Below are 27,920 nucleotides of genomic sequence, written 5' to 3' on the forward strand. Positions count from 1 at the left end.
CTGGAGTGTGTCCTGGGAAATGGAGACAGAGAATGGAGACCAGGTCACAGAACTCTGAGGACACCGGCTCACACCCTGAGTAAGATGGGGTCCTTGGGGCAGAGGAGGGACACATATCTGACTCTGACTGCTGGGTTGTGAACACACTGTGAAGGGACAGAGGCAGAGGAAGAGACCAGCCAGGGGACAAGGGCTGTATCCAGTGAGGATGACGGTGACTTAGACCGGGATGGTTATGCTGACAGTAATGAGACATGGGTAGGTATGTTTGGAGGAACAGCCAATAGGATTTGGTGTTGTGGGATGGAGAGTGGGAGGAGCCAAGGATGACTTCACAGCTCTTGGTCCAAGCTTCAGGGGGATTGGTGGTGCCCGTTTACTGAGCTGGGGGAAGGTAGTGGGAGGAGCCAGCTGGATGGGGACGGAGGAAGGCCAGACGTCTCACGTTTGAGATGCTTAATGAATAAATGTGGAGCTCTGGACTAGGCATTCGGGATGACTCATATTCAGGATGGGGACCCAGCCTGCAGATAGGAACCAGGAAATTGTCGGCCTTAGATGACATCTGAGCCCCGATGAGCTCACAAGAGCACCAGTGTAGATGGAAGGGGGACAGCACCAGGCCAGGTGCCCGAGAGGTGGGGCAGTGAGGCATGGCCAGCGAGGAGAAGGTGATCTGGAAGCCAGCACATGTCACACTGTAATGGGCTAGAATCGAACCCGGGAACTTGTCAAAAAGGTAGACTTCTGGGTACTACGGAGGGATCCTGATTCTAAAACATGTTAATTAGGGCACTCTAAACTATTGTGGATTTCCTTAGGTGGCACTAGTGGTAAAGAACCTGCCTGCCGATGCAGGAGACATAAGAGATGATGGTTCAATCCCTGGATTTCCCCTTGGAGAATCCCACTTCAGTATTCTTGGGCTTCCCTGGCTGCTCAGACAGTAAAGAATCTGCCTGCAATGCGGGAGACCTGGGCTTGATCCCTGGGTTGGGAAGATTCCTTGGAGGAGGGCATGGCAACCCTATTCTTGCCTGGAGAATCCCCGTAGACAGGGGAGCCTGGTGGGCTACAGTCCGTGGTATTGCAAAGAGTTGGACATGACTGAGCGATTAAACACAGAACAAATTATTGTAACAAATGGGACCCCAAAACAAAGGTCTGTTTCTGTCCAAGCCAGTATTTTTTTTTAATATTTTATTTATTTGGTTGTGCTGGGTCTTAGTTGTAGCATGTGGGATCTAGTTCCCTGACTGGGGATCGAACCCAGGCCTTCTGCATTGGGAGCACGGAGTCTTAGCCACTGGACCACCAGGGAATTCCCCAAGCCAACATTTTGATCATGCCCCAGGGCACATTCTTAGCAGAGCATCCAGGGACCGAGCCACTCTGGAAACTGTTGCTGTGCTTGGCACCTAGGTATGCTCCCCACTGAATTGAAAACCCCTTGGAAATAGGAACTTGGGGTCCTGTCCCACTGCACCCTTTCCCACAATAGAATGAGAGTCAGACCTCTGCATGCAGCAGGCACTGAATAAATGCTGGCCAGGAGTGAAGAATGGACAGACATGGATACGAAATGTTTATTTTTGTGCCAGACACTGTGTGCTGGTAATTTATGTGGATCAACACATCTAATCCTAACTCAGGATTAGAGTTAGCCTTAAAGGCAGGTGCCTTTTGTGTCCTATCTTCTAGATGAAGAAAAGGTGACACAGGAAAGTGAATGGCAGAAGAGGTTGGACCCCAGTGGTCTGGTTCCAGAGCTGGTCTCTAACCATCAGGCTGCACTGCCTGTCATTCCACACCTCCTTTTTGGTACCAGTTGGGATGTGATACCTTTTCTTCCAGCCATGACATGAAGTAAACAGCACTGGATTTGGAGGCAGAAAGCCTAGATTCAGATTCTCACTGCATCACATGTTGGCTGTGTAATTTGGGGGCATAGGTACTTCACAACTTGGGGCCTCAAGTACTTCATCAGAAACATGACTGTGACTTCCCCCATGGGGTTCGTATGAGGACGGGGTGTGATCTTGTTTGTGAAAGTACAAACTGCAAAGTCCTTGTGCAGGTAAGGTATTATTAACTTGAAAAAAAGATCAAACTGTGGAACCCCTACGACTGATTACCGTAAGAGCTGCCAGAGGGGTGTAGACTGTAGGAAACCCAACAAGCCTTGTTTAACCAGACCAGTTCCTCTATACCATCCTTTATGTATTGATGTTTCTTCCTGACATTTGGTTTGACAGGTTCGCTGTTTCTGAAAAACTGTGACACTTTTGTTCATCTGATAACCCTTAAGTACCCTCCACAGCTGACTGGCTCAGTTGTGGGAAGCCACTCTTCAGATTCTGTCTTCTTCTCTTGGGTCCCCTTTCCGGGCTCCCCACCCACTTCCCCTCTCTGTCGTCCTGATCAAGCCCATAGGTCCCAATAGCCTGACATCAAGCATTGAACTGAGCGGACTCTAGGCTGCCTGCCCATGTGTGGGCTGGGCACCTGGGGTGGTGGGCCTCGGGAAGCTTCTCTCCCTGGAGCTGGGCCGAGAGGACCACATTTGGTCCCATCTGCTTCCTCCCCAGGCCGCTGGTCAGGGGATTGCCTGTCTGCCTCTCCCAGGCCATTGACTCATGCCCCAGCCACAGACTCTCCCAGAGCTCTGGGCGCTTTTGGCAGCTGACAGAATGTCACTGGTCTGTGGTCAGCTTTGGAGATACGAACTGAATACAATGGCAGATGTGCATGAGCTTTGTGGGAAGCTGAGGCCCAGCTCAAATGAGGTTGGCTTTTGGTAGCTAAAAGTCACTGAAAGGTCAGGTCAGGGTTTCTGGATCCTTCTTGGCATGTCTGTTCTGTAGCCTGATGAGCCGTGGTCCCAGTCTCTCCTCTTTCCTTAGAGAACCCTTAGGCCATGGAGGGTAGGACCTGTCCCAGTCCTCACTTCAACATGCTTTGAAGTCCCACGCTAAAATCTGAACTGCTATTCTTTGGCTTTGTTCCCAAGCTCCCGTGTCACTTCACTTGTGGGGCCGCTGGAAGTCTCCATCACTTTCTGAGAGCGTGTGCTCTGCCTGCCTGTCTTTAGGAGGAAAAGGACCATCAGGAAGGGAGAGAGAGAGAGCTAAGTCTGAGATGGTAGCCCAGTGACTCGCTGAAGCAGGGACCCTCACCCACACTCGGAAGTACAGTCTGGCTGAGGATGGGGGAGCCTTTCAAATGAGGAGAGGTGGGAGTTGTGGCAGGAACTAAGGGCAGAGGGTGAGCCCTGCAGGGAGCCACCCGGAGGTGTGGTCTGGGGTGGGAGGGGAAGCAAAAATACAGTGTCCCCAGGGGAGTTCTGAGAAGGAAGTGCCAAATGCCACATAAAGGGCAAGAGGGCTCCAGGTTGGGAGAGGCCAGGTGGCAGGTCTGATTCTGTGGTTATGGTTTAGAGTTTAGATCACCAACTGAACACAACGTGCTTTTCCAAACCGCTTACGTAGTAGGGCCCGACACCCGGGTGATTTGGGCCCCCAGCTTGTTCAAGAGCAGAGGGAGGGCAGTGGGTGGATGAGGTCTGAGGAGGGACACGGGTCTGAAGGGACGGCTCTGGAGTTGGGAGGGGAAGGGAGGGGAGAAGGTGGCTGGTGCTGGTGTTGCTGGGCTGGTTGCTGAGTAGCCTGGAGACCGCTCCCTGCCATGAGGTGGTGGTGCTGGTGTGAGGATTCCTCCCCGCCCCATGCTACATTTCTTTTTCCCCATCAGTGTCTGCATGTAGTGGTTTCTCAGCAAAAGCATGATTTACAAGTGACTGATTGACCGTGTTTAGTGGGAGATCTTTCAGTGTAACCAGGAATTCAAAAGGGTGCATTGGGTGAAGCGAGGAGGAAAATGTGTTTGGAGGATGAAATGGAGACATGAGAAAATTGCAACAGAAAGGGTAGAGGAGAAGCAGTGAGCTTAGTCAAGGGTCCCAGGGGAGAAGGGGCAGCACCTTGTGGGGTGGGGGGGGGGTGTGGTTTCTGGAAAACCCACCTTGGTGCATGCATGGGAAGGTGAGTCAGCAATGAGCTGTGCCCACCCACAAGATTATCAAGGTCTTAGTAAGAGGGCTGACTGAAGCGGGGTATGGGGGGAGAGTAGAGGACATGGGAGGAGAGGTGGGCTCACAGGACTCTGTCATCAGACTTATACTCATCACTTTCACTTCTGGGTGAGCGCATGGGGGTAGTAATGTGGGTACTTGTGGTGGAATTGCTAAATTGTGTCCGACTCTTGCAAACCCATGAACTGTAGCCTGCCAGGCTCCTCTGTCCATGGGATTCTCCAGGCAAGAATGCTGGAGTGGGTTGCCTTTCCTTCTCCAGGAGATCATCTCGACCCAGGGATCGAACCCGGGTCTCCTGCATTGCAGGCAGACTCTTTACCGACTTGAGCTACAAGGGAAAAAGCCAAGTCCATTCACAGCAAACAGGTGAGTGAGGAAACGTGAGAAGAGGAGAAGAACATAGGAAGGTTTTGGGAATATTTAGGCAAGTCTCCATGGGCTGAGGTAGTTGTCTTCTCACCTGAAGGAAGGAGTGCCTTCAGAAAAGGAACCATTGATTCTAATTAGTCTCTAACCATTGAGACTAATGAGGACAGCCCCCTCTCCCAGCAGCTCATCAAGCGAACCCCAGACCTAGAAGTGGGGACAGCAATGGACATGGAGCTGAAGCTGAGGATCCCTGAGTCAAAGTTTCTTCTAAAGGAAGCTGTTGTGGGAAGATCAGCGGTCCTTTCTCCTCTTGTTCTAACTTCTGAGCAAGCACATCCCAAAGGTCTCCTGCAGCATCACGTGGAGCAGGTAGACTCTGGATGGTTCTGAGCAGGAGAGAGAATTCCCTTCAAGGCTTCCCTGAGAGAGACTTGATATGAAAGCAGCAGCTGCCTTAGAACCAGGAGCCGGGTGGGAGTGCCCTTCAGCCCCTGACCACTGGCTTCTCTCCACCAGCGGTGCTCTGCTGCTCTGCCAGGAAAATAAGGAACCAGAGGTTTCCTGACAACTTGGAGAGAACTCACACTTCTCTTCAAAGGAATTAAAACCATGCCCACGTCATCCTTCATCCTGCATCCAAGAAAAGCCTCTTCTGCAAAAGTATAAGGAAAAGAAAAGACACTCTCCTTCTGCCTCTGTGACATCAGAGCTGGCCATCCTGTGGGTGGACGGCTCGGGTTGAGGGCCAGTTGTCATGTGTCATCAGGCAGGAGTCACCTGCTTCCTATGTGGTCTCCTGTGTGGTTTCCCATCCTGTTAGACCTGATGGAAAAAGACCTCGCTTTGCCTGCATTTCTCCAAGGCCGTTCTTCTGGGTCTAACCTTCATGGTTCAAGGTTAATGAAAATAAACCCAGTCTGGGCTTCCCTGGTGGTCCAGTGGTTAAGAGTCTTCCTGCCAATGCAGGGGACATGGCTTCCATCCCTGGTCCAGGAAGATCCCCATGTGCCTGGGAGCAACTAAGCTTGTACGTGAGCCACAACTATTGAGCCTGTGCTCTAGAGCCCGGAAGCTACAACTACTGAAGCCCTCAAGCCCTAGAATCTGAGTTCCACAAGAGAAGCCACCACAATGAGAAGCCCACACACCACGGCTAGAGAGTAGCCCCCACCCACCGCAACTAGAGAAAAGCTCGCACATAACATTGAAGATGCAGCACACCCATAAATAGATGAATAGATAAATCTTTAAAAACAAAGAAACCCAGTCTGTCCCAGAGGTCACGTGGTGGTGGTGCAGTTGTGTTAGGTTGTGGGAACAGCGGAGAGGCAGAGAAGGTGGCGGGCTGGAGCAGAGACCTGGCGGTAGTCTTGAGGGCTTTTGCCTTCAGAGGAAGCAGATTTCTGGGCCATTGCAGACAGAGGCTTTGGGGATAGCTTGGGGCCCATCTCGGTTCTCTCCCTGTGGAGGCAGCATGCTCCATAAGGGCTTTTCTTTTTCCTCTTTTGCCACCTCCTCCTCCCTCCTCCTCTTCCTCTTCTTTTTTGTTTGGTTTTTAGTTATTGTTGTTGTTTTAATTTTCCTGCTTGTCACCCTTCTTCCTGGAAGAGCAGTATCTCAGAATTCAAGGGTCAGATGTGACGTTGAGAAAGCGGACCGCCTGTCCTCCCACGGGTGGGTGTCTGGCTGTCCCTGCTGTGGCTATATTCTATTAGATCACTGCCCAGGGCACAAGTTCTGGCATGTCCCTGAGTCACCCCATCTTGGGAGTCCACATTTTAACTTTTCCTCAGCACTAACCGCCATCTCCCCTCCCTTAACTTAAGCCCAGGACCCGTCGCTGGGTCTCGGGTGGGTTTGGGGAAATAAGGTATTTGCACCTGCCCCCTGTTGCCAAATGTGCCCCTCAGGGGGTTGGCTTCTCATGGTCACGGGGAGGCCTGAGCAGAGCTGAGAAACGGGCAGTTTGCCGTCCAGCAGCCCATCCTGTGACTGGCAGCTTCATGGGCCAGTGTGGTGCTACCCATCCGCTGCCCACGGTTCAGGGACCACCTGGCACCTGGCCAGCCTTTGTGCCCCCATCTCGTCACCCGGGCCTGCAGGTCTCACCTCCCACAGGAAGCAGTGTCTCAACTCTCAGAACCCTGTCTTACAAAGAGGCCTCAGGAGGGGCTGCAGGCCTCTCCCACCTTCCCCAGACCACCCTGCTTCCCCAGGCACCGAGGTACATTTAACAACTATCCCTGGCCCCTGGGAACTGTTGTCAAATCCAGTCATTGGTTCTAGGGATCTCACAGAGGGGTGGGGGGGGGTCATACCAGCTGAATGGGGGTTACCTTGGGGGGAAGCAGCACCTATTAAATCTCAAACAGGGGGCTTCCCTGCTGGCTCAATGGTGAAGAATCCGCCTGCCAATGCCGGAGACACAGGTTCCATCTTCCATCTGGGAAGATCCCACATGGCACAGAGCAACTAAGCCCGTGCACCCCAACTACTGAGCCTGTGTTCAAGGGCCCGGGAGCCACAAGGACAGAAGCCTTCATGCCTAGAGCCTGTGCTCCGCAACAAGAGGAGCCCTGGCAATGAGAAGCCCGCACATCACGACTGAAGAGTAGCCCCACTTGCTGGCCCTTGTGTTCTGAGACGCTGCTCTTCCAGGAAGAAGAGTGACGAGCAGGGAAATTAAACAAGAACTAAAAACCAAAGGAAAAAGAAGAGGAAGAGGAGGAGGAAGGAGGAGGCGGCAAAAGAGGAAGAAGAAAAGCCCTTTATGGAGCAGTTGCCTCCATGGGCAGAGAGACCTCCATGCAGCGACAAAGACCCAGCACAGCCAAGAATAATAAATAAACGGTCCCAAGTAGGGAGCAGGGGCTGTGCTGGGGCAGGACCAGACTGCAGACTCCCGCACTAGCTTCCTGGAGCTCCCCCACAGCTATTGCTCTGGAATGTCTTATCTCTCCAGATCCTGTGTTCCTGACATAGTTATAAACCTGTTATGTCAAATGTCATCACTAAAATGACAGCCAAGGTAAAACAAAAAACAAAAAAACAAAGGTATATATATATATATATCCTTGTGCAATTATAAAACAATTATCCTTAGCCCAAAGAAAATGTCGCCATTCCTCGGAACCATGTAGTTTATGGTGGAAAGCGGTCGGCTGGTCTGAGTCATCCCCGTTGCCCTGAGGCTGGCCCTGGCTCTGCCTGTCCCCACATTCTCCACTTGCTCTGCTCCCGTCCGGCCTCCTGTCTCATTGGTGCCCTCGTCACTTAGTCCTCCGCACTGGAACCCGCGGGTCCTCCTCCGTGTCCTCTCCCGCAGCCCTTCCATCAGACCCGTTTCGGAATCTAGCATTTTCTCTCAGAAACGCTTCACGAACATGGCTCCTCTCCGCTCCTGCCTTAGATCAGGCCATCGTCATCCTCCTTTGGCCCGTTGTGGTGCTTCTTCCCCTCAGCTCCCCGCCTGGGCCTGTCTTCTGTGTCTGTCATCCCCCCAAAGTTGAAAACCATGGAGTGAAAACCCGGACTCCTGACCGGCACCCCCTCAGCCTTCACGGCGTGCCCTGCCCCTCACCACACGCCTCTCACAGGCGCCTCGCGAGGCGCTCCCGGAAGGGGATTCGGTTACACAGGAAACGGCTCCACCACGGGGGACGGCGAATCTGGGAAGCCACACGGAGCCTGGAGTGAGGCCCCTCTAAGAGGACTCACGGCGGGAAGCTGCCCACCCGCTCTAGAACGGACGGGACGAAGAGAGGAGATGGTGTTTCCAGAGCTTAGGAGCTGGGGACCTGCCTGCTGGAGCTCGTCCACAGAGAGGGCGGCCATTGGTGGGGATGAAAGCCGAGGAGGAGCCCAGTCACTGTTGAGATGCTGCCTAGCACCGAGGGATGAGGGGACAACCGTCTACGTCTCCGTTCCTCCCACCCTGCAGTCTCCTGCCAGTGTCTCGCCTTGGCTGAACCGAGCCAGAAGCCAGGGAACCCTGCAAACAGTGTTTTGGGGGGCCAGCTCTCTTCACAGTGCAGACCAGGGCAGAGGGTGGATCTGAGAGCCAACAGGCAGGTGAATGGTGTGTTCCCCTAATTCCAAGTTCAGCTACAGTTAATCATTAAACTGCTCCAGAACTTTGTGATACCCTCTGGGAAATGGTTCTATCTACTTCATTTTAGAAAATGCCTCCTCCTCCTGCAAGACCAGTGGGGATGTTTTCTTCTCTCTGGAATCATCACACACCTCAGAAAGTGGTGTGTGATGCTACACCACTGACATGGGCTACCCCTTACCTGGGCTCCAGCAGCTTGTTTAAATCTCTCTTGATGGGACTTGCCTCCAAAGTGTTGTCATGTATCATTCCCGGGTCTGATTTCCGCTGCTCCTCTTAGAGACCCTCAAGGGCAGACGTGTTGTCACAGGTCTACGTGTTCTCAGGACCTGGCCTGGGGCACGTAGGTGCTGAGTCCATGCAGGCATGTACAAACAAGGAAGCCCTGGGATGTCTCCCCACGTGTCACAGCAAGTGAGTGGCGGAGCAGGGCTTGATCCCAGGTCTCTGGTCCAGTGCCCTTTTCACTCTGGGATTTGATCTTGAATTTTCAATGATTAAAAATTGAAAACCCTGAAGACAGTTCCTGGGCTTATGTATTATGAAGTAAAACATGATATATAGAAGCATTCCTCAGTTTTCCAAACCTTCATTAATCTATATGATATGCTGGGAGACTGTGGAGGTAGTGTGGACAGACAGACACAGACCTTCCTATTTTCACCTGAGACTGAATTCTGCTAGACTTGTGCCCTTTTGATTCTAACTAAAAGCCAAATGCTGTTTCAGAATGTTAGTTTATTTATTATGTGTTCCCCAAAAATGAATAAGAAGAAATATCTAAGTGAAGAAGAACAGTGGGGTCAAGTTGAGGCCCGGGATCTACCAGATATTAAAGCGCATGACAAAGTGTCTTAAGAAAGGAAGAAAGAAGGGAAGGGAGGAAGGGGAAGAGGGAGGAAATAATTTAAATAGCGACATCACAGACTTTCTTTGGAATTTCTAGAAAATTCTCAGCTAAAAGATGCATCAGTTTATGAAGCTTAAAAATAACATTTAAAAGGAACTCAGTATGACTTCTTAGGGAGCAGATGGGGTGTCATTTTCTCTTGTCTTTTTTGGTTTGAGTTAATAACTCTTTAGTAGGAGGACCATTATAATTCCATTGATGGCAGGAATAAGGCACTGTTTACTGCAGTAAGGAGATATACAAGCTCTAAAAGTAATTTTGATGATTTTTTTTTCTTATTTATAAGAACTGAAATCTTTGGCTGTTCCTGTTACATAAGCTATTATACCCAGAGGGGAAAGATTTTAATAAAATGGAGCTCTTACTCATTTCCACTAAATAACCTCCTAGGAATGACAGAGTACCAGCTGGAAATGTTGAAGTGGTTAGAGAAATGTATTTGTTAGACAAAGAAACATCAGCCTTTATAGTTCTATTATTGGGGCTCTCTAACGTCAGCAAGCACAGTGCATCGGTTCCACTTTTGGAGCTGAGTCACAGGCCTGATGGAGCTTCAGAGGAAGGAGACAGACCCTGCTCTGGGAAAATTTACTGCTTGGTTCTGCTTGGCTAAGAACATTGCCCTGAAACATCGCAAGTCCTTATTGTATAGCAGAACACAAGTGCTTATTTTTTGGGGTGTTTAATGAGATGAAAATTTGATTGCTTAAGGACATATATTGGACAAGACAACATCTTGGAGAGTGAACAAGGTCACTGGATGACCTAGGCATACTGACCAGGGCCGGGCCAGACACGCAGTGGTAGGGTGAGTGTGGTCCTCTGTGGGCCATTCAGCAGGTGGAAGGAGACTATCTGTGAGGGTCACATGCTGGGCCTGTCGGAATAAAGACTGACAAGGGGCAGGCCAATGGGCAGCCTGATAGAGCAGTGGTCCCCAAAGTGGACTTGAGGGGCCCTGAGGGTACTGGAGCGGCTGTTCCTAGGATGTGGGCTTCCTACAGCCAGTGGGCTCATATGTCATTCAGGTATGTTTTGGCATAGAATTGACAACTTTCACTTGCAACTTTTCCCCACGGAGAGCAGATGTTTGGCATTTACACCATTGCCTGGAGCTCCCTGAGACCCTTTCAGGTGATCTGCATGGGCAAATTGTCTGCATAATAATACTAAGATGTCATTTTCCATTTTTACTCTCCTTTTATGAGTGTGCAGAAGCTACGTGACATGTGATAATGCAACACTGAATGCAGAGTAGATATGAATATCCAGCTATCTTCTCTTAAGCCCAAACAGAGATGTGCAAAAATATATTTTTTAAATGCCACTCTTACTAATTTTTTTCTTTTGGAAAATGATTATTTTTCATAAAAATATGATTTATGTTAACATGTAACTGGATCATTATTATCTTGTGTGCTTGGGTGCTAAGTCACTTCAGTTGTGTCCAACTCTTTGTGACCCTGTGGACTGTAGCCCACCAGGTCTCTCTGTCCATGGGATTCTCAAGGCAAGAATACTGGAGTGGGTTGCCATGACCTCCTCCAGGGGATCTTCCCAACCCAGGGATCAAACCCACATCTCTTATGTCTCCTGCATTAGCAGGCAAGTTCTTTACCACTGAGCCACCAGGGAAGCCATTCCCTTCTCCAGGAGATCTTCCCGACCCAGGGATTGAACCCAGGTCTCCTGCATTGCAGGCAGATTCTTTACCATCTGAGCCAACAGGGAAATCCCATTGCTATCTTAAAGTGAATTAATTAATAAAGAGTTTTTTTTTTTTTAGTTTCTCAATTTTAAGCTCAAATATGGTAAATATTAATACATATAACCCACATAAACAAAATCTCTTTGGTGTCCTCAAATTTCTTAAGGGATTTTATTTTGTGGAGTGGCTTTGGGTTCCTAACAAAATTGCGTGGAAAATAGAGAAAGATGGACAGACACACAGATGAGTGCATTAGATTCTTGTGCTGAGAAAGAGGAGAGAATGTGGTGGAGGGGAACCCTAACTGCGTTTTGTACATCCTCCTGCCTTGTTCTGGAGTTAAACAGGCCTGCTGCTCTAGGGTATCTCTGTGAGAGCCCAAATTTAGATGCTTTGTGACTCAGACATGAGTCTGGTCTCGAGAGAGTGTCCTCCAGGGGCAGAGAATGCGAGCTGTCCTCCTGCTTGGGACTAGATGACACAGGGCAGGTCAGGGCAGTTGGGATAGGTTCTCCAGTCTTGGTGATCAGGTCATGTGTGTAGATCAAGGTCTGTGCCTCTTTATCTTCATAACTAAAATTTTGTTAAATCTCAAGAGTAAACCACGTTAAAAGGGGAACAACCACATCTTGGTCTGCTCACCTGCCACCCTTGAAGTTCTGTAGGAAACACATACAGAGAGGAGAAAGGTGGAATTTTGGTCTTAAACCCCAGGATAAGTGGGAGGAAAAAAAAAATCCCCTCGTCTGCCAAGCTTGTCCAGAGAGAAAGCTTGATTTGCTGAAAGAGGTCAGTTGCTTTCTCTGCTCCATTTGCCCGGGCCACAGCCCAGCTTCAGACCATGGCAGCAGTGGGACAGGGCCGCAGCTGACCTGGGCAGAGCTGAAGGTTGAATAGGGCTGCTCCTCTCCCACCGATGTGGTCAGGCCACACACAGCTGCTCCCAGGCCCAGCTGACCTCATCCGCTACAGGAGACTCATGAGGGATCCCGAGAACAGGCCAAAGCAAGCAAGCCTGAAGGCCAGGCCTTCCTGTACCACAACCACACAGGAGGACGTCACTTCTGTCCTTTCACCAAGGACCACCCGTACTCTCACCGTTTGCGGACACAGAGAGCGTCACTCCTGGCACTGGGCCAAGGAGAGCAGCATGCCGGGCATGCAGAGCTCTTGTCAACCTGGGGGCCACAAGTGGGGGTCCCCAGGGTCCTTAAAGGTCCAGGTGTGAGGTGTCTGTGCTGTTTCATAGGTAGAAGGGTCTAGAGTTTTCATCAGATTTTCAAAGGTGGGGGGAGTCCTTGCTCAGAAAAGGTTAAGAATCACTGTGATATGACTCATTTATTTTTGTAACTGGAAGTTTGTACTTCTTAATTTCCCTCCTCTATTACTCCCCCACCCCACCAAAAAAAAGAATCACTGTGTTAGAAGCCAACACTGCTTATAGCTGCCCTGTTGAGGGTTTTGAAAAAAATTCTATCCAATAATATTAACTCAGCAAATAGCTGAGTTGTTCTCCACGCCTGGCTTGGTGCTATGGGCTGGAAATGCAACAGTGAGCAAGACCAGATGCTATCTGTTTGTCACAGAGGACCACAGATATAAATAAAATAACCACACAAATGCATATCCAGTCTCAAATCAAGCATTGCTCTGAAGGGAAAGAACCTAGTTCTATGATAGATACAACAGTGGGTGAATAGCGTTTTGGTTTTGTATATTTTTAAATTTTTGGATAGGTAATATATTCATGTTCAAAAATTCAGTAGGATTATATAGCAAAAATTCCACCCCTCACAAATACCCTTACTCATACCTCCAGCTACTCCATGGAAGCTTTAAGTGTTTTACAGACTAGTGAATTGGCCTCCTAACAGATTAGGGGGAGAAGAGAAAGCTTACCTGAGAATATGAAACTTGAAATTTGAAGCACGAATGTGAGTTAACTAAGTGAAGAGGAATGGAAGGGGATAGGGGGAAGCACAGAGGCAACAGCTTGTGCAAAGGCCCTGGGGCTAGAGACAGCATGATATATTAGAAAGAAAGCCTGTGTGGCTGGAGTCATGAAGCAAGGGGAGGGGACACCCAGGAAGCTACTGAGTGAGGAGTATGCTTTGCATTGTCGGCTTTAACGTAGAAGCCCTGGGAAGCTACGGAATGATGAAGAGAGATAACCTTCCCTCATAGTGTTTTTGGGAAACTATCACCCTGGCTATAGTATGGAGAATAGATTGGAAGGAAAAGCAGTTAATGGGCTTTTATTCAGCTCAGGTGAGAAACGGTATGGCTTGGTGGTGGTGATATATCTATATATTTTGCAAGAAATATATTGGCATGCAAGATTCTTGCTTGTTAACACATTTGTTTCAGTTTTCTCAACTGAGTGGAAGCAAAATCCATAATGAGTTTACTCAGAATGTAGTTAACACTTGGCTGTATTTTGTCCAAGCATGTAGCCCCACTGAAGGATAATTTAGCTCTTTGATGGACAAAGAGCTGAAGTCTCATACAACCCTGCTCAAAGTCATCTGGTTTAGACTCTCACCCGAGCACCCCAAAGCCATCTGGCTCCCTTCTGCGGGAGCCCTCCAGTGGCAGGAGGTTGTCACTGTTCCACAGTCACGACAGAAGGACCCTGTGGGTGATGTTCACCAATTAGGGAAAAAATAATTAAAACACCCGATGGCTCTGGCGGTTTTGATGCTCGTACACTGAGTTTTCCTTCTCTTCTGACCCCCAGGATGGCCTATTTTGAGGAGCAAGGAGGAGTGCCCTGTGGTTTCACCCGCCAGAATTCTGGCAACTCCATCTCCTTGGACTTCGAGCCCGACGCGGAGTACCAGTTTGTGGAGCGGTTGGAAGAGCGCTACAAGTGTGCCTTCTGCCACTCAGTGCTTCACAACCCCCACCAGACGGGCTGTGGGCACCGCTTCTGCCACCAGTGCATCCTGGCCCTGAGGTGAGCCGGCGGGGCCTCCGCTCCCGCCAGAAGCGGCCAGCGTGTTCCCGGGAGCGGCCGTCTGTGGCCGCTCAACTAAGATCAGGGTTTCGGGAATCGCTGTGGTTGCCCACAGAACCACAAATTTGGGGACGGGCTTTCCCAGGGCCCTTCTCTGAGAGCCTGAGGAGTATAACCTTCATTTTCTTCCCACTATCCTATTGATCGTCACCTTTTCAGACCACACCTGTTTTGCACGCGAGGGCCAACCTCTGTGCACAGTCTACACCGGGAAGGACCTGTCTCCCAAGAGGGTCTTTCTTGTAGGCGCCCTGACCTTCCCCTGCCTTGAGGCAGGGCACAAAGGTGAAGAGTTAGAGGTTAAGTGTGAAACAGGACCCTCTAGAATCTTCTGTTCTAGTGGAGGAGACAGGTGGTGGTACAGTGTGATAGCATAGGACCGCCAAGGGAACGTTGGCAGAGAACATTTGACTCTGTCTGCGGGACTCCCTCTTGGACTCACATCCTGGAGGATGAATGGGACTTTCAGGACTTTCACTGAGGAGGTGCTGAAATTGGGGTGCCAGAGGGCCCCTTCTGGAAAGAGGGAACAGCATGAGTAAAGATGGGGCCTGGCCTGCTCAGGGGGGACTTCAAGGGGTCAAGTGTGGCTGGAGTGCTGGGGCTGCTCTTAGAAAGGTTGTTGAGGTCAACCCTTAACTCTGGCTTCATTTTGACTTTTCTTTACAGAGAATTAGACACAGTCCCACTCTGCCCTGTAGATAAGGAGGTGATCAAATCTCAGGAGGTAAGACGATCCCTGGTTTGGGATGGAGCAGCCAGTGTCCTGGGTTGAACTGGACAGAGGAGTTGAAGCAAGAGAGCAGGAGGGGGACCCTTCCTTGGAGTCCAGATTCCTCTGCTGTGTGGTCAGGTTGGACCCCACTCCCACCCCTGTTCGAGAGAGGAGTTTTGGGTCCTTACTGAATCCCCAGGTCTTTTTACCCACATCCTCTTTACCCTCTTTCTATCCGAGCTCCAGTTACTGTGAGTTGCTTGCAGAAATGAAACATCCTATTTCCTGCAATTCACTTTCTCATCTGTTTAGTCTCTCAAACTTTCTTTTATTAAGTGTAATAATAGCTTTATTGAGATACAATGCATATGCCGTAAAATTTCCTTTAAAGTGTGCATGTTTCTGGGGTGTGTGCCTAGGAGCGGAATGACTGGGTCACGTGATAACTCTATGTTTAACATTCTGAGGAACCAGCTAGGTTGTTTTCCAAAGCAGTATTCTTTCCAGCAAGGTGTGAGAGTTCCTAATTTCTCTAAATCCCTGACAAAATTTGTTGTGATCCATCTTTTTTATTATAGCCTTCCTAGGGGTTATAAGGAGAAGGAAATGGCAGCCCACTCCAGTGTTCTTGCCTGGAGAATCCCAGGGACGGGGAAGCCTGGTGGGCTGCCGTATATGGGGTCGCACAGAGTTGGACACAACTGAAGCAACTTAGCAGCAGCAGCAGCAGTGGTTATGAAGAGATACCTCATGGTTTTGAGGCTCTAGTGTTTGATGACATGGAGCATTATTTCCTGTGCTTGGCTGATTGGATATCTTCTTTGTAGAGATTTCTATTCAAATCCTTTGCCCATTTTTTTAAGTGGGTTATTGTCTTTTTAGTAAAGGTACGTGTGCCTTCTCTTTGCTCTTATAATGCATTTTCTATAAGCCTAGCTGTACTTGTGTCTGCCTCACCCACTAGCCAGGGGTTGGCATACTACAACGTGGGATTTGTTGGGACTGATCCAGCCTGCCACCTGTTTTTGTATGGCCTGTGAGCTAAGAATGGCTTTTATATTTTTAAATCATTGAAAAAAATCAAAAGAAGGATACACAGGAACTCTGTACTGTTTTTTGCAACTTCTTGTGAGTCTATTTCAAAGTAAAAATTTAAAAATCAAAGGAACAATGTTCTGTAACATGTGAAAATCATGTGAAATTCACATTTGTGGCCGTAAATAACATCTTATCGGAACACAGGCATGCCCATTCACTTAAGTATTGTGTATAGCAGGCTGAATAGTGTCAACAGAGGACATTGCAACGTGGCTGACAAAGCTGAAAATAATTTACTCTCTGACCCTTTATGGAGAAAGTTTGCCAGCCCCTGGCTTGTGCTGAAACATAAGTCAGCAGAGCTTCAGTGATACCACCTGATGACTAATACAACGTTTACCCTGGGACAGGAAGCGGAAAGCATCGCCCCCATGCACAGCCCCACCTCCTGACCTTTGAGCATGTGGGGTCAAGTTCACCACCAGATTTCCCCCAGCTTCAGCCTACTGCAGTAAGCATTGAATTACCTGGCTTGTATGTCTGGTGGCCTGTCAGATGTATCTGAGACGGTCTTTTCTTATATGGTGGCGAATCTGGTATTTCCATTCCAACCACTGACTGGAAGTTTCCACCCAACTTTTGAGATGAACTGAAGACCAAATTAATAATAGATTCCTTCATGTTGCTCTAAAGCTTTGGAGTGTGTGAATCTATTATGTTTATCTTTTAGGTGTTTAAAGACAATTGCTGCAAAAGGGAAGTCCTCAATTTGTATGTGTTTTGCAAAAATGCTCCCAGATGTAATGCCAAGATTATTCTGGGACGATACCAGGTTGGTATTATTCATGAACAGTGTCTGCCATTTTCCAGTGTCATGTACTAAACACATTTTTATGTGTAAGTTCCTGGGCTAAGCGTGGTACATGGTTTTGGTGGGTGGCCCTCAGAAAATTTTTGTCTAGCAATACAGTTGGCTACAGTGTAGCATGCCAAGGGCTAAGGTATGAAATGAATCTCACAAGAAGAGATTCATTTTGTATGGAACACATGGAGAACATACCAATGTGTGCTAGACCTTGAATTACAGGTCCGGGTTCATTGATTCAAAAGAGAATGGCACGTGCTGGGCAAAAGAAATGGTCGAGCCAAGGACACGTCATTTTGGAAAACTGTGAAGGACTTGGGATTCCAGGGCATGACTGCAGAAAGACATAGTTGTAAGGTGTCCCCTGCCTGGAAGCATTGCAGATGCTGGGGTGGGTGTTTCCTGGCTGCTATGGGCCCTGCTCTCTTAGAAGTTATGATCTAAAGGAAGATGACGCAGACCAGAACAGAGCTGGGATGCAGTGTGAAGGTGAAACGTGGGTAAGAGATGCGGACAAGCGAGGTATAGGGGAGGTGACGGGTTGTCAGGTTCCTTTCAGATGAAACTGCCCTCCGTTACTCTCCCATCCATCAGCAGAAAGCCGTTAAGCGGGAAGCAGGAAACACGGCTTTGCCAGAGCAGGCCCAGGTCAGGTTCCATCACGCCATGAATGAATGTGAGGCAGACGTCTCTAGCTTCCAGGGAACTGCTTGGAGACTGCTGCAAGTTCCCCTCCCACCCTCCCGCACCACGCTGTGGAATGTATTTCTAGTGATTCAGTCCTTTCCCCAGCATTCCTCCAAACCCCCAGGCACTGAGCTCAGAAATGCATAGATGATTTCCCTGTTAACCCAAGAATTTCTTTGGAAGTTCACGAAAGGTTTTTGTGTTTTCCTGAAACAGTCCCTCACCACTTGTTTTGATAGTCAGGTCCTATAGTAGAGTCCTTTGACCAACTTGGTTGTCATTAAGCCTGAGAAGGAAATGAGGCTCAAATGGCCATTGGTCAGCTCTCGTGACCAGATCATCACCTTCTGGAGAATAGTGGATGGTTTCTCTTCACCTGTTTCTTTCGTATTAATATTTCCTCTTACTCCCTGTTCTCCGTCACCTGTGTGGTAAGCTGTAGGATTTCACAGGGTGCAGAGTCTTGATGAATGTTGACTGTTTTGGTGACAGCTGAGGGGTAGCATCCATGAATTTTGGAGATGTAGATTTCAGCTGTCACTGTCATTACTAGAGGCAAAGGAGAATAGCTATAATGTTTATTTACCTCCTGTAGAAAAACTATGTGCCCTTTTTTTTTTTTTCCCTTCAGAAGAGGGGTCAGCAAACTATTTCTCTCAGGAGCCAGATAGAAAATATTTTAAACTTTGCCAGCCAGTGTCTGTCCCAGCTGCCTGACTCTGCCGTCTTGGAGGGAAAGCAGCCATAGCCAACACGGGAAGAAATACTTGTTGGTGTTCTCAGTTACACCTTATTTACAGAAACAAGTAGTGGGCCAGGTTTGGCCCAAGGGCTGTAGCTTGTCAGCCCTGTTTTAAAGGATCTTGTGGTAGGGAACAAGCCCACTAGGATTTTGACACCTTGTCAGCATCACAGGAACTTGCAGTGTTATCCCCAGGTCTTGTTAAGACTGGCCTGCTTGTAAAAGTCTGTAACATGAACAACACTGGACCGAACATTGTCCATGTCATCATTTTCTAAAGTGCTGGTTAAGAATGTCTCCCGACTTGACAAGGCTGACCCAAGCTTCTCCTGGGCCTGGGATTCTGATTCCTGAATTCCTCTCACTGCTCTGCTTTACTGCTTCTGGGACAGCTCCCTCTCCCTCGCTTTCCTTCCTCCAGTCCTTCCCCTTCCTTCACTTACTTAGGAGCTGGCCTTCTCTTCTTCCCTCTCAGCCCTCTGTTTCAGCTTTTACCACCCAGTGCTTCCCTGGTGGCTCAGCAGTAAAGAAAACACCTGCCAATTCTCGGGATGCAGGTTTGATCCCTGGGTAGGGAAGATCCCCTGGAGAAGGGCATGGCAACCCACTCCAGCGTTCTTGCCTAGAGAATCCCCATGGGCAGAGGAGCCTGGTGGGCTACAGGCCACGGGGTCGCAAAAAGTTGGACACAAATGAGTGACTAAACAACAACAGAGTGCAGAGATTTGGACTTGGTGCTGGGGTGGGCATGGAGGGCGAAAAAAGAAATGACCTTGAGGAGCTGGTAAATTAATTGGCAGTGCTAAGGAGGATGTTCAAGGACTAACCTGAGAACGTGAGCAGGTTAGTAGATGATCTAAGATAAACTCAGATGCTTCCTTCATCACCCATCTTCGAAGCCCTGTCCTCCAGACCAGGCTGGCTTTCGCAGCCTCCATGCAGACAGCCCTCTCCATGCCCTGTCCTCAGCAGAGGCAGCAGGTGGTTCCCCTGCCAGCCCTCCCAGCTGTCCTCCTGCTGCCCCAAGGTCCTCCCCGCCTCCGCCCTCCCCAGGCCTTGCAGCCGCTCCCCTTCCCAATGCCCTGCTCAGTGCCCCACTGGCCTGTGGTTGCCTGTTGCAGGACCACCTTCAGCACTGCCTGTTCCAGCCTGTGCAGTGCTCTAATGAAAACTGTCGGGAGCCAGTCCTTCGCAAAGATCTGAAAGAGCATCTGAGCGCATACTGCCAGTTTCGAGAGGAAAAATGCCTTTATTGCAAAAAGGATGTGGTAGTCATCAATCTACAGGTAAAAAAAAAAGGCATCTTTATGGGACTGAATTCTGCCTGAGTGGTCACAGTGAATCAGATGGGGTACCAGAAGCACTTTTCTGAATTTATTTTTGTGCAGAAAGAGGCCTAAAGAATAACTTATCTGAGGGTTCTATAAAAAGCTGAAAGCCTCCTTGGTAGGTCTCTTTTCATGTATCATTGGCAAAAATGCTGTTTGATTACCTGCTGAGTGTGAGTGGGCCAAGTGCACACTAGTAGCTGAGTCACAAGGAGGGGACCACACTTTGTCCTCAGGATGCTCTGACAATTGGCGAGGCAGGATGCAGGCATAAGAAGAAAGCGTGGGTACCTTTTACATGTGCCAAAGGAGCCATGCCAGTGACGTACATCGTCTGTCCTCTGCCAGCCCCATGACCTCTGACCTTCTTTGGAATAATTGGAAAACTGAATTCATTTATACTGAGAAAACAACCATCAGGAACCTTTTTGCTGCTAGGCTGTACCTTCTTGTAGAGGATGAGCCACATTGCATAGGTCCCCAAGGGGTTATATGTGCACACACTCTGAGGGCATACAGGGAGCCTTTGGAAGCCGGGTTGGCTTTATTTCAGCACCCTTTCATTGCTTCAGAATCACGAGGAAAACTTGTGTCCTGAATACCCAGTATCTTGTCCCAACAAGTGTTTGCAGACCATTCCAAGAACTGAGGTAAGTGTAAATAATTCTCTCAGTGATTTTACGTAAGATAAAGTTTCAGTAATCATTACAGTGTGTGTTTGATAAAATCCCATAGGCGGGGGCCCGAGGCTTACCTTATCCTCATGATGACCATGGTTTTGTCTTCCCTCACCTTCTCCCTGAGGATTCTTCTCCCTGAGAATTCTCCGTTTCCATGTTAGCTCTCCTGGCTGCAGCCTCAGCTTGGCTTTTTTGCCTTCTGTTTCCTGTCTTCTCCTCAAGCTACCCTTGGCTCCCTGCTGACTGCAGTTATACCAGGTAGCTGGAGAGTCAGGATGCATTTCTATAGCCTGAGACTGTCTTTTTCACAGGTGGATGAACACCTGGCCGTGTGTCCTGAAGCTGAACAAGACTGTCCTTTTAAGAACTATGGCTGTGCTGTAAAGGTATGGAGTGACTGTGTCTGTCTGCCTTCTGCTGTATCATTCATTTTACTCTGATTCCATTCAGGATGCAGGACATTCAGTGTCTGTGAAACTGTAAGACTGGCAATAACTAGTGGTTACCAGTAGGGAGAGGGAAGATGGGAGTAGGGAATTAAGAAATACTATGTATAAAATTAATAAGCTACAAGTATTTATATAATGCACACAAGGAATATAGCCCATGTTTTATAATAACTATATATGGAATAGAAAAAAAAAGACTGGCAATTGTATTAGGGTTCTCCAGAGAAACACAACAATTAGTTTATATATACATAAAGTTCATAATACCTACTTTTTGAGGTTTGCTTATATCTGTGAAAATAAAAATGTGACCTGACACATTGACCTTGCAATTTTACTGCTAGGAATTTATTTCACAGATATCCTTTGATAAGTATGCAATGATCACACACCTAAACAAACACACATACACAGCAAATATATCTTGTCTATGAAGGATAGATTCCAAGAGCCTCGATGGATGTCTGAAACCATAGTACCAAACCTTATATATACTATGTTTTTTCCCCTATAACATACATATGATAAAGTTACGCATTTATAAATTAGGCACAGCAAGAGGATACCTGAATTGCCAGCATCATTTGGGGCCATTATTGAATAAATACGGATTACTTGACCACAGCACTTTGATATTGCAACAGTTAATCTGATAACCGAGATGACTAAGTGACTAATGGGTGGGTAGTATGTATAGTTTGGATACCTGGACAGTGGGATCACTCACCTCTGGGGCAGGATATAGCAAGAAGAAACAAGAGTGCATCATGCTACTCAGAACAGCTCACAATTTAAAGTATGAATTATTTTCTAAAATTGTCTATTTCTTATTTTTGGACCATGATTAACCATGGGTAACTGAAACCACAGATATCAAAACTGTGGCTAAGCTGGAACTACTGTATTTAGCAAAAAAATCCACAGAAGTGAAAAAAAAAATATATATATATATTCATATTTTGGAATACTATGCATCTGATAAAAAGCATGAGGTATATATTTTTTAAATTACTTACACTATGACCTCACTGTGTTGAAAATGTATGTATATCTTTGCTGACTCTGATGAGTGAGACTAGGGAATTGGATGTGGGGACAGAGAAAAGGGGACTTCTACTTTTCATTCTGCTGCTTGCTGTGTTGTTTGACACAGGCATGCTGCACCATGCTCAGTAGCTTCAGTCCTGTCCAACTCTTTGTGACCCTATGGACTGTAGCTGCCAGGCTCCTCTGTCCATGGGATTCCCCGGGCAAGAATACTGGAGTGGGTTGCCATGCCCTCCTTCCTCCAGGGTATCTTCCCAACCCAGGGAACAAACCCATGACTCCTGTGTCTCCTGCACTACAGGTGGATTCTTTACCACAGAGCCACTGGAGAAGCCCTTGACCCCAGCATATGTTTCTCTTATTTTTTTTAAGCTATTTGAAAAACACCTTTAAAAAATCAGTGAAGAGTCCATAAATGTGTCACATATCAAACCACAATTGTCTCAGCTGCAGAAAGCATAGGGTTTATCTTCCTCACACATGAAACACAGAATTGCTTTCCAGCTCTAAAAGGATTCTTCTCTACAGTTAGGGTCCATCTCCCATTTGGATTCTATTTGAGGACTTACCTTAGTGCCAGAGCTGGGGATGGCTGGGGGAGTTGTGCTCTGGAAGAGGGCCAACCCTCAACTGAAGGGAAATTGATGATAAATGTTTACTTAGACTCTATGGGTCACCTGTACCATTTGCTTTTATTAGTTATAGAGGCAACCTGCAATGAAATTTTAAGGATCAGGGAAAAAGTAACCATTTGTTCTTGCAAACATATACTTTTATTTTGAGGGCAACAAATTTGCATGGGCTGAAACTACAGTTCAGTTCACCTTCTGCCCACAATAGCAAGACAGTGATAAAAAGTGGTAGAGAAGTTTGCTCGGTAGGCTAATCAGTAGGTAACCCACCACCAGGGAGACAGGTTTTATATGGAATAGTTGAGAGCTGATGATAACTACACTCAGCCCTCAATCATGTGCTCCTAGGGCAAGGAAAGGCTTCCCAGGTGGCGCTGGTGTAAGGAATCTGCCTGCCAGCGCAGAAGATACAAGGACTTGGGTTCAATTCCTGGGTTGGGAAGATCCCTGGAGGAGGAAATGGCAACCCACTCCAGTGTTCTTGCCTGGAGAATCCCATGGACAGAGGAGCCAGGCGGGCTACAGTCCATCGGGTCACAAAGAGTCAGACACGACTGAATGTCTGAACACAGCACAGGGCAAGGAAGGAAAGCAGCACTGAGAATTTTGATAGTGGCCTGACTCTCTGTGTCTTCTGGGTACCAAAGAATCGTAAAGATGTAAAAGGGGCCTGGGAGGGATCCTTTTCCCTGAAACCCACCTTGAGACAAGTCAGCAAAGTTGTTAAAGTTCAGCTTTAGCAGAATGTCCTGCCACCACCCTCATGTTGGAAGCCTTTCAACAACTTGACTCACGTTTCTCTTTGTCTTAAAGGATAAACGGGGGAACCTGCAGGAACATGAGCGTTCGGCCTTACGGGACCACATGCTTCTGGTTTTAGAAAAGAACTTCCAATTAGAGGAGCAGGTAATCAAGGGTTCAACTATAAAGGGAGGCAACAGAATTGCTGGGATTTGTACTTGTTGGCATTTTTATAGTCTCCTCTGTTTAAGTAGAAGTCCACTGGAGGTAGGTGTTTTTCTACTAAGTGACCAGACAGACTCCTGTGATTAGAGCACATCAAGCTGGAAAGTGCCTTTGAGATCTTTGGGTCCAGCCCCCTCAACCAACAGATGAAATAACTAAATTCAAAGAAATTTTGGTGTGTTTATGACTTTAAGGGGCAGAATTCAATCTCAAACCCATGTCCCCTGATTGTCAGTCCAGTGTTCCCCAGGGTACTCCACACTGCCTCTCTGCAGCCTACCCACACACCTCTTGGTTATTCCCTAGTAGGAGCCTAGTAGGTGTTTGGCGTTTTTAAATGAAATCAGTATTACCCTGAAACAACGTTTGACTATCTGTTCTGGGCACTGTGGGTATTATACATTTTGTAATAAGTCTTAACTTACTAACTTTGCAACCTAATCAATGCATACGTACATATTTATTTCACTGAATTATGATTATTAAGTGAAATTATGTATGCAAATGCCAGCCGTAGTCCCTGGTATGTTCATAGTGGACAACATTCAATGCTGATTCTATTGAGTAATTATTCCAACAGTTCATCATTTTGTTAGGGCATCACAGAGGATCAGACTTTTAAAACCCTGGTAGGGAAGGAAACCGTCCATCTGCATAGAGGGTGCTGAATTTTATTGCTACAGGTTATTTTATGTTATCTGATTCCATATTAAAGTAGGTATATGAGTTTCAGGGTCAGATGGTGGAGAAAAATAGAAAGCCTGATTACACTGTAACTTTGGTAGAAGGCATGCTGCCTTGAGCCATTCCCAAGTTCTTTCTGTAACAGGTGCCTCCTTCACCTATCCGTTCATTCAACAAACATATGCCATGTGTCAGGCACAAGGCTAGTTGCTGCAGACACTGGGTCAGGGGAGAACCAGCACCTACCCTTGAAGATCTCACCAAAATGTAAATGTATAAGGTGCTGTCCCCATAGCACATGTGATGAGGGTGCCCCGTGCTGGGGTACAGAGGCTGTAGCAGTTTGCCCTGTGGGAGTGTGGAAGGCTTTTCAAGGTAAACATCTGAGCTGTACTGACTTGAAGAAAGAGACGGTCTATCAGTTAAAATGTTGTGGAAAGTGGATAGTCCAGAAGGGGAAAGTTTATGTGAAGACAGAGAGACATGATGGTTCAAGGAAGTACGGTTCAGGGGGTGGAGAGACATCGGAGTGTAAGAGAGGGAAGGGCTGGAGGCTGGGTGTGCTGGGTCCAGACTGAAATGGCCTTCCATGTAAGCCAAGAAGTTTAGAAAACTATGCATTCAATGATTTTAAAAATTTATTCATATTCTGCCCTATTTCAGAAAGGATTTAAGGGCCAGAGTTGGAACTAATGTTTGCCAGTATAAGGAGTCAACAGGTATTTTTAAATAGGAAGATACTTGGCCAGTTAATTGTTTGGTTAAGAATAAGACAGCTGCTGGTAGCAAGGAAGATGGATAGAAGGAGAGAAGAGAATGAAGACAGAGAAGCAGGCAGAAAGATGTTGCAGAAGAGCCTGGCAATTGCTGAGTGAGGGCCCTGGAGCCAGAATGCCTGGGTTTGAGACCTGCTTCAGCATATATGAGTTTGGGCAAGGTACTTAACCTCTCTCTTCCACAGTGTCCTCATTTGTAAAATGGGGTTGTAGTGAGGGTCAAATTATATATATATATATATATATATATATAAAATATATGTTATATTATATATTACATATATATGTTATATGACATGTAACATATATTATATATGTTCTTGGACAAGAACATATATTTATATGCTCTTAGCACAGTGCCTGGCACATAATAAGCAGTTCAGTATTAGGTGGAAGCAAGGTACTGGAGGTGGTGGTGGGTGGGGGTGAAGGTGAAGGTGAAGGCGTGACCATAGCTCTGTCAGTGGGTAGAGAGAGGGAGGGCTAAGAGACATTCGCAGGTTGGAGTCATGTGCTCTAGCTAAGTCAGGGAACGCAGCAGTGTTATTAACCGAGATGGGCCCTACAAACAGGAGTGGGTTAGAGGTGGGGGAGGAGAGGCGAGGAGGAGACACTGAGCTCGCTTCTGGTCAGGACGGTCTGGTGCGCATGGGATGGGGGCGGAGATTATAAGCAGAAGACTCTGGAGCCAGAGACCAGATGGCTGTCGTGGCCATTTGTGCATTCGTTTATAAAACACGTATCAAATGCCTGCTGTGTGCCAGCCACTGTGAGGGGCTTTGGTGACATGTAGCCTCAACAATTTAGTGGAGAAAAAATGACCAAAATAACCAAAAAGGCAATAGGAATCATGAGGGTAAGTTATATACTGGAATATGGTCAGGATGTCATGTAACTTAAGAGGTGGCCTAGGTAGGTGGTACTAGTGTGGAAATACTTTCTGGGAGGATATCCCCTTGAGTGATGCTTAAAAAGTGGTTGTTTCTAGATGAAGGAGGAAGTGACTGAGCACACGGCCTGAAATAGAAGGTGTGTAGTGTGTGAACGGGCATGAGGCTGAAAGGGTGACCTGGGCAGATTGTACAGGGCCCTGTATGGCTGTAAAGAAGTCCGCTAGAGATGCTTAAGTAGGAGGGATGACAAGACCAGATTTGTCATTTCGTATTCTTCTGGTCACAGTATGAAGTATGATTTGGAGGCAAACAAGGCTAAAGACAGAGGGGAATGTTCATTCATTCATTTAATAAATATTTACAAGCACCTACTGGTGCCAGGCACCAAACCAGTTGCTGGAGTTCCAGTGGACTATAGGACCCATGCCAGTCCAGCTCCGTAGAGCTTCTCTTCAGGTGTGTGTGTGTGAGGGACAGTGTATGACTGGCTAAGAGGCTATCATAGCAGCCCAGGTGAGAACCAGTCCAGGCTGAAACAGGTACAGTGAGAAGTGGTTGTAAGAGTTGTTTCGTTTTGTGTCAGGAGTTAAAGTTGGCAGGTATTGCTGACTGAATGGATGTAGGGGTAAGAGAAGGCTGTCTAGGATCACTCAGAGGTTTTTAGTTGTTTCCCTCAAAGGGATTACAAATTCGGAGAGGCGGTGTGTTTTGCCTGCCACTTGTCAGCAGTATACTAGGCAGGTTGAACTCTCTGGCTCTGTTTCCTTATCTATGAAATGAGGCTGACCCTTGTATCCAACTCATGGGGTTCTTTGAGGATTAAAAGAGCTAGTGAATATAATAACTGGATAGTAAATTGCAGCTATTACTGTTGACACCGTGCAGACAGCATCTAATGTGGTGTGGTGATCCGAACTCTGTGGTTGTTTAGTAGCAGTAGTTAGTCATGTCCGACTCTGTGCAACCCCATGGACTGTAGCTCACCAGGCTCCCCTGTCCGTGGGCTTCTCCAGGCAAGAATACTGGAGTGGGTTGCCATTCCCTTCTCCAGAGGATCTCCCCAACACAGGGATTGAACCCAGGTCTCCTGCATTGCAGGCAGGTTCTTTACCATTTGAGCTACAGGAAGTCCTAGGTGTTTAGTAAGTACGTACTAAATGAAAGACAAGAACCAGTTCAGCAAATTTAATCAAGTGATGTCACTAGCATGGGATGATCCCTCAAAGTGGGTTACACACAGCAGAGGCTGGCGAGAAATCTGTGGATCTCTCTTTTTTTGAAGTACCTTCAAACGTTTTCTTAGAATTATATAGTAATCTACCTGTAAATATTTTCTATAAATATGTATATATATTTTTCCTTAACATACTTTCTCACCTGTAGTCTTTTCCTAGAACTATATTCAAATTATTTTAACTTGTCTGCATGCATTTAAATTACTTCATTCATATTCCTGTTATTAGATTTCTGACTTATATAAGAGCCTAGAACAAAAAGAAAGCAAAATCCAGCAGCTAGCAGAAATGGTAAAGAAATTCGAAAAGGAGTTCAAGCAGTTCGCACAGTTGTTTGGCAAAAATGGAAGCTTCCTCTCAAATATGCAGGTGAGAAACGGCCTTTCCAGTCATAACCCAGATTTAACCCCACAGCCAGTTAGCTTTTTAACTAACTTTTTAAATGGAAAAACTAACTTTTCAAATGGAGATAATTTCAAAGGTGCAAAGCTAAGACAGTACAAAGAACACCTGTGTGTTCCGCACCCAGATTCACTCGTCGACAGTGTTCTGTCCCGTTTGCTTCCTTCATCCTGTCTCCCCTGCCTCATCCCAACCCTGTCCTTAGCCCCCATCCTGTCCCTGTCTCTCTCTCTTTGTGGGTGTTCTTTCTGAACCCTTTGAGAGTAAGCCGCCTATTATAGCCCTTTACCCCTACACGCTTCGCAATGTATTTCCTACGAATAGAGATCTTTTACATAACCCAGTGCACTTAGCCATGTCAGTACACGTTTGCACTGGTACGGTACTTTTACACAATTTATGAGGGTTGTCACTATTGACCCAATATTTGTCACTTGACTTCAGATTTATTGAGCACATCTGTAGTTCTGCATTTTGCAGTCAACAAAGTAAAACTATTAATTCCTTTGGGAAGAAAATGCTTTACACATTACTAAAATAGAGCAAAAATTACTTTGTAAATCATGACTGTTAA

The 27,920-nt window shown here is 47.3% G+C and overlaps 1 protein-coding gene and 1 non-coding gene across 2 annotated transcripts in view; one reads left to right on the top strand and one right to left on the bottom strand.

Annotated features, from left to right (window-relative positions):
• The window catches only part of TRAF5 (TNF receptor associated factor 5), a 45,909-nt gene that overhangs the window by 13,291 nt on the left and 4,698 nt on the right, over window positions 1-27,920 (top strand). Inside the window, exons 2-9 of the mRNA XM_070384733.1 lie at window positions 13,929-14,147; window positions 14,877-14,934; window positions 16,691-16,792; window positions 19,376-19,540; window positions 20,155-20,232; window positions 20,574-20,648; window positions 23,204-23,296; window positions 27,173-27,313. Of these exons, the coding sequence (XP_070240834.1) occupies window positions 13,930-14,147; window positions 14,877-14,934; window positions 16,691-16,792; window positions 19,376-19,540; window positions 20,155-20,232; window positions 20,574-20,648; window positions 23,204-23,296; window positions 27,173-27,313 (930 nt within the window). The 5' untranslated portion in view covers window position 13,929. The remainder of the gene's footprint in view (window positions 1-13,928; window positions 14,148-14,876; window positions 14,935-16,690; window positions 16,793-19,375; window positions 19,541-20,154; window positions 20,233-20,573; window positions 20,649-23,203; window positions 23,297-27,172; window positions 27,314-27,920) is intronic.
• Window positions 1,249-1,321, bottom strand: TRNAG-CCC (transfer RNA glycine (anticodon CCC)). Its single transcript has one exon. It is a non-coding gene; the product is annotated as a tRNA-Gly (tRNA).

The sequence above is a fragment of the Bos mutus genome, chromosome 16, assembly GCF_027580195.1.
Source record: "Bos mutus isolate GX-2022 chromosome 16, NWIPB_WYAK_1.1, whole genome shotgun sequence".
NCBI classification, from domain to species: domain Eukaryota; kingdom Metazoa; phylum Chordata; class Mammalia; order Artiodactyla; family Bovidae; genus Bos; species Bos mutus.